We start from the raw sequence: 12,523 nt of genomic DNA, 5'->3' as shown, positions 1-12,523 counted from the left end.
TCGACGGTCACACACTGGTTGTACCGGGCAGTTGAGGGTTCGTGAAACTCAGACACATCATGTCCATCGATCGTCAAGCGTGCGGCGAGCCCATCGCCATCGTGGGAAGTGGTTGTCGATTCCCCGGTGATGCTATATCGCCCTCCAAGCTTTGGGAGCTACTCAAGCATCCTCGAGACGTCCTGACCGAGATCCCGAACAGCCGATTCAATTCGAAAGCATTCTACCATCCGGATGGCTCCCACCATGGCACGACAAATGTCCGTCACTCCTACCTTCTTTCGGAAGACCACCGGCTGTTCGATGCCCAGTTCTTTGGGACCAAGCCGGTAGAAGCCAATTCGATCGACCCCCAGCAGCGGTTACTACTGGAGACAGTATACGAAAGTCTGGAAGCCGCTGGTATCCCCGTGGAACGATTGCAAGGATCCAACACCGGCGTATATGTTGGCCTAATGACGAACGACTACGCCGACCTGCTGGGTCGAGATGTCCAGAGCTTCCCGACATACTTCGCGTCAGGAACGGCCCGAAGTATTCTTTCCAACCGAATTTCCTACTTCTTCGACTGGCACGGGCCGTCGATGACCATCGACACGGCGTGCTCCTCCAGTCTGATTGCCCTCCACCAGGCCGTTCAGAGCATTCGGGCTCGCGAGAGCAACGTGGCAGTGGTGGCCGGCACGAATCTGCTTCTCGGACCCGAGCAGTACATTGCCGAGAGCAAATTGAAAATGCTCTCCCCTACCGGCCGCTCTCGAATGTGGGACAAGGACGCCGATGGATATGCACGCGGCGATGGAATTGCTGCTGTTGTCCTTAAACCGCTCAGCGCCGCGCTGGCCGACGGTGACCATATTGAGTGCCTGATCCGTGAAACTGGCATCAACCAAGATGGACGCACGAAAGGCATCACCATGCCCAACCCCGTGGCGCAGGCAGACTTGATTCGAGATACCTACGCGAGAGCGGGACTTGACTTGTCTAAGCCGAGCGATCGGCCTCAGTATTTCGAAGCCCATGGAACAGGTAAGTTGGACATCTTTAGACTTCGTTTCTGACACTGACTAGTGAGAAAAGGAACACCCGCTGGGGATCCAGTTGAGGCAGAAGCTATCAGTACGGCCTTTTTTGGGTCCAAGGCGAAGTATCACCGAAAGGCTGGACAGGAACCCCCGTTATATGTTGGGTCGATTAAGACCGTGATTGGCCACACTGAAGGCACAGCTGGCCTGGCTGCTGTCCTCAAAGCATCGCTCGCTTTGCAACATGCCATCGTCCCCCCGAACCTTCTCTTGCAAGAACTCAACCCAGCCGTTCGACCGTTCTACCGCGACCTGCAGATCATAAGTGCCCCAAAAGACTGGCCAACTCTGTCCGACAAAACACCTCGGCGTGCTAGTGTGAACAGTTTTGGTTTCGGTGGTGCCAATGCGCATGCGATTCTGGAAGCGTACAATCCCACTGTCAGCTATCCGGCCCCGTCCAATTCTGTCATACCCATCTTCACCCCTTTCAATTTCTCTGCGTCGTCAGAGAAGTCTTTGGCTGCAAACATCCAGGCTTACCTGGAATATCTGAAAGGCCAGAAAGATCTGGAGCTACAAGACTTGTCATGGACGTTGAACTGCCGACGATCAACGTTGCCTGTGCGGCTTTCGGTCTCTGCATCCAACGTAGAAGATCTAGCAGCCAAATTGGAGAAAGCCTCACAGAACCCTTCCGAATTCACACCTGCGACAAAGACCTCCAGCGTGAAACATCCGAAGATCCTTGGCATATTCACAGGCCAAGGCGCCCAATGGGCCTCTATGGGAGCGGAGCTGCTGAGAGAATCACCTATGGCATCAGAGTGCATCACTCGCTTGGATTCAGCTCTGCAGACCCTCCCGCAAGAGGAACGCCCCTTATGGTCCCTCAGAGATGAGATCCTGAAGGACAGCAGCTCATCGCGTATCGGGGAAGCTCTCTTCTCCCAGACTCTTTGCTCGGCCATTCAAATCATGTTGGTTGATTTGCTCCGTGCGGCCGGCGTTGACTTCGCGGCTGTTGTTGGTCACTCATCCGGAGAAATCGCCGCCGCGTATGCCTCCGGTTATATTTGTGCAGATGATGCAATCAAAATCGCATACTATCGCGGATGGTCTTTGCAATTCTCCAGCGACCGCGAAGGAGTAAAAGGCGCGATGATGGCTGCCGGCACCTCCCTTGGGGACGCTAAGGAACTGTGCGAAATGGCGACGCTCGAAGGACGGATCTGCGTGGCTGCGAGCAACTCTTCTGCGAGCGTCACTCTTTCCGGCGATGCGGATGCGATCGACGAGGCTCGGGAGATCTTTGAAGACGAGAAGAAGTTTGCGCGGCTGCTCAAGGTGGATAAAGCCTACCATTCTCACCACATGCTGCCTTGCGCTGCTCCGTACATTGAGGCTATACAGAAGTGCAAGATCCAGATCCAGAACCGGTCGACCTCTCATCCAACGTGGATTTCGAGCGTGTACAACGAAGACATTGAACGCGTTACCGATAGTCTTACAGACACATACTGGAGCAACAATATGATCAACCCCGTTATGTTCTCACAGGCAGTGAGCTTTGCAGTCGGTGCATTGGGCCCATTTGACATGGCCCTAGAAGTTGGCCCACATCCAGCTTTGAAAGGACCTGCGCTGCAAACCATCCAAGATGTATCCGGCCACGCATTGCCCTACTCAGGGACTTTGAGCCGGGGCAAGAATAGCAGAGAAGCCTTCGCGTCCCTGCTGGGAGCTTTGTGGGTTTCTCTTGGTGAGCGAGCAGTAGACTTTGCTGGGTTCGACAAAGCAGTCACTCGAGACGCACGCCAGCCAAAGTTATTGAATGGACTCCCGTCCTATTCATGGGACCATGATCGCATCTACTGGCACGAGTCACGTATATCCAACACCTTTAGGGATGGAGCGGCGGCCTTCCACCCTCTTCTGGGAGCCAAGTGTCCCGATGGCACGCAGAAAGAGCTCCGTTGGCGGAACTATCTCCACACCCGCGAGATCCCATGGCTCGTCCATCATCAAGTGCAAGGGCAGATAGTCTTTCCCGCCGCTGGATACATTTCCGCCGCCGTGGAAATGGTTGCTGAGCAGTATGGACTGAACTCGATCCAGCTGATTGACTTCCAGGATGTGATTATTGGCCAAGCTTTGGTCCTTGAAGAAGGCGCCGGCGTGGAAATCATCTTCGCGTTGACGATAACGGAGATCCGTGATGGCCTTGTCTCAGCGGTGTTCAACTGCTACTCTGATGCCCATAAAGGATCTTCATCTATGTCGCTTCATGCTTCAGCTCAAATCAAGATTCTTCTCGGTGAATCAGACCATGAAGCGCTCCCACCACGACATGGAGCTCATGATACGTTCTTGGAACTCGAGGCGGAGCGGTTTTACAACTCAGTCTTGGACTTGGGCTTCGGCTACACGGGTCCCTTCAATGCGCTTTCGGGGCTAAGCAGAAAGATGGACGAGGCTACCGGCAAGATTGCTGTCCCAGAGGTTGAGAGCTCCGAAAAGGGACTACTGGTTCACCCTGCATCCTTGGATGGCGCTATTCAATCGATCATGCTTGCATATTGCTTTCCTGGCGATGGCCGGCTGCGGACTCTTTACCTCCCGACAAAGATCGATCGAATCCGCATCAATCCCATGAGCTGCAAGTCGCTGGCGGCTCCGGGGTCCTATCTTCAATTTTATTCCTCGGTCGGAGAAGCTAGATTTGCAGAGCTCTCCGGTGATGTTGACATTTACTCTGCCGATGGCCGGTACACGGTGGTACAGCTACAAGGACTGCACACAACACCCTTGACACCGTTGACATCAGCGATGGATTTCCCTATGTTCACCAAATTTACTTCGTCCCCCGAGGAGCCGACTGGTCGTGACATCAATTCAGCTCTTGATTGGCTTCCTGACTGCACGCCATCTTTGGACTTGGAACGAGTTGCACACTACTACCTGAAACAGCTTAACCTCGCAATTGACGAGTCTGAATTGTCGAGGATTGCGTCCCATCATGTCCATTTGCTCTCTTATGCTAACCATTGTACGTCAGTTGTGAAAGCAGGGAAGCATCCGTTCGCAAGGGCGGAATGGGCAAACGATAAAAAACACGATATTGCCAGCATTCTTGAGAGGTGATTATCTGATTGCAGGCAATGGTAAAGAGTCGACTAACGCAACCTAGAAACGGCGAAACAATTGATATCAAAGCAATGACCACAATTGGCGAATCGCTTCCTTCCATCGTACGCGGAGAGAAGAACCTGCTAGAGACTCTCATGACGGACAACATGCTGAGACAGTTTTATGCCGAGGCATTTGGCATCCAGTCCTACTTGAAAGAGGCGGGAAGACTGGCCGGTCAGATCGCGAATCGATTCCCCCATATCAATGTACTGGAAATCGGTAAGTTCTTTCAAAAGTCTCTGTATTGGTACTGTAGCTCATTCAGTCTGAAAGGTGCCGGCGCGGGTGAGACGACAGAGTCTGTTCTCGAGCAGATGGATACTGCATTTGCTTCCTATACCTACACAGACATCCTGGATAGTCAATTCGATTATGCACAGGATAAATTCCAGTCCTATCAGACGCGGATGGCATTCAAAGTGCTAGATATTGAGAAGGACGTCACTGATCAAGGCTATGGCGAGGAGTCCTTTGATCTGGTAATTGCCTCGCTGGCCCTCTACGCCACCCGGAACCTCGAGGCGACGTTGGCGAATGTGCGTCGTCTGCTCAAGCCCGGCGGTTTCCTCATTCTCTTGGAATTGACCGATCCAAATGTTATGCGATTTGGACTCGTCCTTGGTGGTCTTCCTGGCTGGTGGCTGGGTCATTCCGAAGGCCGCACACTCTCACCTTGCGTACCAGTGGAAAGGTGGAGTGAGTTGATGAAGAAGGTGGGATTCTCTGGTGTCGATACTTCAGTCCCACATCATCCACACCTTCCAGTTCCATTTTCCGTCATGGTTTCTCAGGCTGTGGATGAGCGCATTAACTTCCTGCGCAATCCGTTAGAGCCCAGTCACCCGTCACTAGAGGTTGGATCATTAACGATTATTGGTGGAGAAACACCGTTGACCGCTGCCCTCGTCTCGGGAATCCAGTCTGCCATTGCTGGGCACTATGCACACATCACGGTCTCGCCATCGCTTGCCGACATTGTTCTCGACCAAATCCCAGTGATGGGGACGGTCCTTAGCTTGACCGAGCTCGATGGTCCAACCTTTACTTCTTTGACGCCGCAGAAGTTGAAGGCCTTCCAGGAACTGTTTAAGCAGAGCAAAAACATTCTCTGGGTGGGCCATGGAGCCCAGGGAGATAACCCACGGGCAAACATGTTTACCGGCATTCAACGTACACTTGCCAAGGAAATGATTCATCTCCGAATCCAATTTCTGAACCTTTACTCCTTGGAGGAAGCCAAAGAAGATCATATTTCAAAGAAGCTGCTGCAATTCGATGCTGCGGATAGTTGGGAACAGCAAGGCCAACTCCAGGACCTTCTTTGGTATACTGAACCGGAAATGACATTGCACAACGGGAAGATTGAGATTACTCGCCTTCGCCTCAACCAGGAACGGAATGACCGCTACAACTCCTCGAAAAGACTGATTGTCAGAACGGTGGACCGCAACAGTGCAGTTGTGGGGGTGCAGAAGTCTGAAGACTGTTATAATATTGTGGAAGCTGGCATTCCTCATGCCCCCTACTTCACCGACCGCGTTGAGATCCAGGTGACCCGGTCTCTCCTTCGCTCTGTTATGGTAACAGAAACAGACCAGTTGTTCGTGGTGGCAGGCAAAGATCCTCAAACGGAAAATTATGTGGTCACACTGTCCGAGAATTTGGACTCTCGCACTAGTGTGCCTTCATCTTGGCTGATAAGATGTGGCAAGTCGCAAGACGAGGCTTCTCGCTCGATGCTCAGTCTTTACACACACCTCCTCGCTGAATCGCTGGTCAGGAAGGTCGCGCCGGGGAATACACTCGCGGTTTTGGACCCCGACTTCTCCATTGCAGCGATCTTGACACAGTACGCGAACCAAAGGGGAGTGCAATTGGTCTTCTTCACAACAAAGGAAAAGTCTTGCTCATGGCCCTGGGTTCATTTCCATCGCCATTCTACCCGTCGCGAAATCTTGAGCAAGATACCGAAGAACGTCACTCGACTTTTCAATGCGGGCGGGGATGATGCAATTGGTACTATTCTTCAGGACTGCTTACCAGCCGACTGCCAGATTGACACAGAGCACTCTTTGACGAACGATATCTCGCAATTAACTGCCATCTCTGCCATGGACCAGCGAGTGGTTTCACAGCTGCAAGCTTCATGGACAAAGGTGCATGGGGATCACACGCCCGTTAATATCCATCGCCTGCCGAGCTTGAGTGTGAAAGATTTGATTGAAACCCAGCCGCAGAATATCTCCCAATCAATTATTACATGGGAAGATGGAAGACTTCCTGTGCAAGTCTATCCAGCAACCAAGGTTGTCAAATTCGCCCCCAACAAGACTTACTGGCTTGTTGGGTTGACTAGTGGACTGGGCCGTTCTCTATGTCAATGGATGGTCCGACAGGGTGCACGATACATTGCCTTATCTAGCCGTAGCCCGAAAGTCGATGATGACTGGGTGCGACAGATGGCAAGTCGTGGGTGCACCATCCGTGTTTTTGCAAAGTTGGTTTCTACCTAATGATTCATTCCCGGGCCCATTCAATCTTCTAACATATATAGTGATATCACCAACCGCGAATCTGTCCGCGCGACACACCGCCAGATTGTAGAATCAATGCCCCCAATTTCCGGTGTTGCACAGGGCGCGATGGTTCTTCAAGACACAATGTTTTTCGATCTCGATCTGCCTCGATTTGAGAAGGTCCTGCAGCCTAAGGTCCAAGGAAGTCTCTTGCTCGACGAACTTTTCTCCCAGGATACTTTGGACTTTATGATTTTCTTCTCATCCATGGCTGCAGTTACAGGTAATCCCGGTCAGATCGCTTATAATGCCGCGAACATGTTCATGGCAAGTCTAGCCGCTGGGCGGCGAAAGCGCGGCTTGGCCGGACATGCTATCAACATTGGTGCTATTATCGGTAATGGCTACGTGACGAGAGAGCTTAACATGGGCCAGCAGTCTTACCTATACCGGGTTGGTCATTCATTGATGTCTGAGCAAGACTTCCAAGAGGTCTTCGCGGAAGGCGTGCTTTCGTGCCTGGAGAAATCAGCAGAGTCGCAACTGTGCAGTGGTCTCAGAATCGACCACGACGACACTAAGAACTGGGTTACCAACCCCATATTCCAGCATCTGGTATTGAAGTCAAACAACTTCATTGCTGGTGACAAGAAGAGCAAGGCTGGTGTGATGGTCAAGGTCAGACTTCAAGACGCTACCTCGCCAAGTGAAGTGATGGATATTCTGCAGGGTAAGTGTAGCCAATGATTTCCGAGTCTTGGCGTTGACGCTCATTCTTTCAGATGCGTTTATTCTGAAGCTCGTGTCTGCGTTGCAAGCGGACCCCAACAAAGCGATCATGGACCTCAGTCCTGATGAGCTTGGTGTCGACTCCCTGGTAGCCGTGGATATCCGGTCGTGGTTCCTCAAGGAGCTTGGGGTAGACATTCCTGTGTTGAAAATCTTCAACGCAGCATCCATCCGGGATCTTCTCGACTTTGCAGCCAGTCTTCTTCCAGAAAGCTCCATTCCAAATGTCAAGGACGAAGCTGAGGTCGACCCAAAACCACAGGCCAAAAAGCCAGACCCGGTACCGGAGATCAAGCCTACTGCCGTGGAAACCGTGCAAAGTGCCCCTGTCGTGCAGACAGAGGAAGAAAGGAAGGTATTTAATTTAGATTATATCCCTACTGGTAATTCAGGGCTCGGCAGCTCTTCGACTTCGTTAAAAGCAGGCGACTCCAGCTCAGAATTGAACGAGGACACCTCATCGCTGAGCTCCGTTGACAATATCATTGAAGTCGCCGAGAAACGTGAGGTCCAAAGAACGGTGCCAATGTCTTATGGCCAGTCCCGATTCTGGTTCCAGAAGTTCTTCGTTGAGGACCAAACTGCATTCAACGTCACACCCACCTTCGAACTGACGGGAAATCTCCGAATTCCGGATTTTGCACGAGCGGTCGAAACCATCGGTCAGCGCCATGAAGCCTTGCGAACGTACTTCTTCGTTGACAGCAACAAGATGCCCATGCAAGGAGTCTGGGGAAAATCTGCATTGCAGCTGGAACACATTCACATCGCAGATAAAAAGGAGGTCGAGATTGCTGCCAAGAAGATGAAAGCCCATGTGTTCAACATCGCTGATGGTGAGATTATTCGTTTCCAACTTCTTTCTCTGGCGCCGAACAAGCACTGGCTCATCATCGGCTTCCATCATATCAATATGGATGGGATGAGCTTTGAGGTGCTGTGGTCAGAGCTTGAAAGCGTGTATCAAGGAATCCCTCTTTCGAACGAGACACTTCAATATCCCGATTTCGCCATGAGACAGCGCCGCGAATACCAGAACGGCGACTGGGCAGAGGATCTTGCCTATTGGCGAGCGCAATTCGCGGAACTCCCGACTGCAATTCCGCTGCTGCCATTCTCTTTGCACACAGTCCGGCCTCCCACGTCCTCGTTCGGAGCCCACTATGCCAACATGCACTTCGACCGTGGCCTGACGGAGGAAATTGAAGAATGTTGTCGCCGGTTCAAAGTGACTCCCTTTCACTTTTATCTTGCCGCGTGGCAGACGCTCCTTCTACGCTACTTCGACACTGATAGTATTTGCATTGGGCTTGGCGATGGCAATCGGACGGAGGCCGATGTTGTCCAGAGCGTCGGCTTGTTTCTCAACCTCCTTCCCATCCAATTCCGCCGCAAGCCTTCTCAGACGTTTAGCGAGGTACTCAAAGACACGAAAGGTGTTGCGCAAAATACCTTCGCTCATTCACGTGTCCCATTCGATGTGATCCTGACTGAGCTCAATGTTCCACGATCAGCTTCGCATAATCCACTCTTCCAGGTGTTCTTCAACTATCGTCCAAAGGTTGAAGAATCCCGAGAATTCTGTGGTTGTGTTGCTCAAGGTTCCTTGTTCAGTGGTGGTTCTACCTCCTATGACCTCCACTTGGACGTTGTTGACAGTGGCAGTGGTGAGGCGTCGGTATACCTGTTGGCGCAGAAAAACCTATACGCACCGGAACATGGCGAGATGATGCTTCGCAGCTATTATAATCTTGTTCGCGCTTTCCTCCAGAACCCCGCAGCGCGAGTCGAATGGCCCGCTCTGTTCTTGAAGAGCGATATCGAAGAGGCATTGATTGCTGGGAGAGGTAAGGCATCCAAGTTCTTTCTGATGTGCCCTGAAGAACCCGTAACTGATATATTCCAGGACCCGAGTGCGAAAGTGCGTGGCCAGCAACTCCAGTGCATCGCGTCGATAATATTTCCGGCCTCTATCCCGACCGTATTGCCTTGAAGACAGAGGATGGAGTTGAGCTCACCTATTCTCAATTGCAAATGCGCGTTGGTTCCATTGCAAGGGAGCTGGCAAACAAAAATGTCGGACCAGGCTCTCGAATTGGAGTTTTCCAGACGCCTACTGCGGATTGGATATGTTCGTTGCTGGCAATTTGGCGTGTCGGTGCCACCTACATTCCCTTCGACAGGAAAGTAGGGATTGATCGACTGGCCGTCATCGCCCAGGAGTCAAGCCCGTCGATCGTTCTGATCAATTCAATGACCCCTTCGGACTTTGCGAAACTGCACAGCTCAGCCCAGCCTCTTGATGTCACCAACCTTGCTCCTGTGGAGCAGGGTTCGGTGCTCACTTTGGCAGAGCCGAGCCAAACTGCCGTTGTGATGTATACAAGTGGCTCCACGGGCGTTCCCAAAGGCATCGCGATCAATCAATCTACATACGTCAGCCACATCGAGGGCTTTAGTCGCACATGGAAGATTGCAGAGGCCAAGGAAACCATTCTTCACCAATCCTCGTACGCATGGGACATGTCAATGTATCAGATCCTGATCTCACTCTGCAATGGTGGTACCCTGGTCATTGCCAATGACAAAACGCGTGGTGATCCGGTTGCTACTTCCAAACTCATCGCGGCGGAGAAAGTCACATTTACATGTGCCACACCAACAGAGTATCTTGCATGGATTCGACACGGTCGCGACAATTTGAAACAATCCATCTGGACGACCGCGATATCTGGCGGCGAGTTTTTGTCTCCTGGCATGATCGAGGAGTTCAAGTCGCTTGGAAATACGAAACTCAGGCTCATCAATGCCTACGGCCCAGCTGAAGTAACAATGGCTTGCAGTGCCTCGGTGGTCCCGTATGCACAAATTGATTCACAGTCTCAAAATCCGTTGGCACTTCGCACTCTCCCTAACTACTCCGTCTACGTTCTCGATGAGAACCTACAGCTCGTCCCTCTGGGAATGCCTGGCGAAGTGGTCGTTGGGGGAGCGGGCATTGCACAAGGGTATCTCGACAACGACAGGACAAAGGAACGCTTCTTGCCCGATCCATATGCGAGTGCCTTCATGAAAAGCCATGGATGGTCCACGCTTCATCGAACAGGTGATCGAGGCCGACTAACGCAGGATGGCGGTCTCGTTCTCCTGGGGCGCATTGACGGTGACAATCAAATCAAGCTGGGTGGAATTCGCATCAACGTTGAGGAGATTGAGAGCGCAATTGTTCAAACTTCAGGCGGCTCAATCTCTCAGGCAGTTGTATCAGCCCGTGATACAGGAAAGATGGACGACGTTCAGACTTTCCTCGTTGCCTTCATCGTCTTTGCCAATTCGACAAGCAACCAAGATTCGCAGGGGTTCCTAGAACGACTGATGAACGACTTGCCCGTCCCACAATACATGCGACCGGCTGCCTTTATTCCAATGGACTCGATTCCTCAGAACAATTCGGGCAAGATTGATAGGGCTTCAGTTAATAGGCTTCCTATCCCCAAGCAGTTGTCTCAACGGACGGATCAGGAGAACCTCGCACCACTCGAAGAATCACTGCGCCAGCTTTGGAAGGAAACCATCCCACCCGAAGTTATGTCGCTCTACAACGTCAATTCTCAATCGGATTTCTTCCATGTCGGTGGAGGTTCAATCACTCTAGTGAACCTGCAGGCGTTGATTCAAGACCGCCTAGGCGTATCAGTGCCATTGCATCAGCTCTTCGGGGCGAGCACTCTTCAAGGAATGGCATATCGCATCAGAAACCAGTCTTCCATCCACGATGAGCCTGCAGTTGACTGGGATGAGGAAATCAGTACCATGCTTACCTCTACCGATATGACCGCTGATATCGACACCCACCGTACGCCCTCCGGTGCTGGCATCGTGGTACTTACCGGGGCGACCGGCTTCATTGGAAAAGAGATTCTGCGCAATCTTGCAAACGATGACAAAATACACATCATCCACTGTGTCGCAGTGAGGAAGCCACTGGCCCAGCTTCCTGCTATTTTCGCCCATCACAAGGTGCGTGTGCACCAGGGGAATTTGGGGGCGCCTCAGCTAGGACTCTCCAACGCCGACGCGTCCTGGATCTTCAGCCAGGCCGACATCGTCATTCACAACGGGGCAGACGTTTCTTTTATGAAAACCTACCAGTCTCTCAGGTTGACTAACGTGGCATCAACTCAAGAGCTTGTCAAGCTCGCCCTGCCGCGGCGCATTCCCTTCCATTTCATTTCTTCAGCAAGTGTAACTCGTCTCGCTTCTCAAAAGAGCTTCGGAGAAGCCTCTGTGGGGCCGTACCCTCCACCGTCTATACCCAATGACGGCTATACTGCTGCGAAGTGGGTGTGTGAGGTATATTTGGAGCGGGCCAGCCAGCAGCTCGGGCTGCCAGTCTGGATCCACCGTCCATCCAGCGTCACGGGTCCCGACGCACCAGAGCTTGACTTGATGGACAACATGATGCGATATTGCCAGAAGATCAGAAAGATCCCGGACTCAAACTCCTGGTCTGGTGTTTTCGATCTGATTTCTGTGCAGTCCGTAGCGACGCAGATTGTGGAGGCAGTGCATTCGTCAGGCACCCGTGCGCCCGGGGCAGACAGGATTCGACACATGTACGAAGCCGGGGAGATTCAGCTGGGACAAGACGAAGTGCAATCATTGATGGCAACCGGGACGGGCGAGACGTTCCAAATGGTGCCGGTGGACGAGTGGGTTGAGGGAGCTGAAGCAGCGGGGATGAGCCCTCTCCTGGGAATGTACCTGCGCAAGGCGTCTGATGGGCAAGTACTGTTGCCCAAGCTGGTGAAGGGTGGCCGTGGTACTGCATGAATTGGGATTGGGATTAAGACGAAATTACATCCCGGTTGGTACCCAGATGGGTTTGGTGAAGATACAAGTTTCTGATTTAGCGCAATCGCAATGTGTACAAGAATTTATTGGAGCCATTCTAGATTCCTGGTGTTAGAGCCTGGTGCCAGGATGAACGTCGATTGCATT

The 12,523-nt window shown here is 52.2% G+C and overlaps 1 protein-coding gene across 1 annotated transcript; it reads left to right on the top strand.

The window, feature by feature from the left end:
• Nucleotides 1–59: 59 nt before the first annotated feature.
• On the top strand, nt 60–12,355 carry N7459_005617 (uncharacterized protein; the record flags this gene model as incomplete). Its single annotated transcript, XM_056944801.1, has 7 exons — nt 60–1,029; nt 1,072–4,165; nt 4,216–4,436; nt 4,491–6,714; nt 6,772–7,463; nt 7,516–9,369; nt 9,429–12,355. 7 exons carry the CDS (start codon nt 60–62, stop codon nt 12,353–12,355), a joined length of 11,982 nt encoding a protein of 3,993 aa, XP_056799136.1.
• Between the last annotated feature and the right edge of the window lie 168 nt (nt 12,356–12,523).

The sequence above is a fragment of the Penicillium hispanicum genome (assembly GCF_028827665.1).
Source record: "Penicillium hispanicum strain IBT 35686 chromosome Unknown utg000005l_segment0_segment0, whole genome shotgun sequence".
In the NCBI taxonomy this organism is placed as follows: Eukaryota; Fungi; Ascomycota; class Eurotiomycetes; order Eurotiales; family Aspergillaceae; genus Penicillium; species Penicillium hispanicum.
Note: the sequence above shows the minus strand (reverse complement) of the source record. Positions and strands in the feature narration are given on the sequence as shown.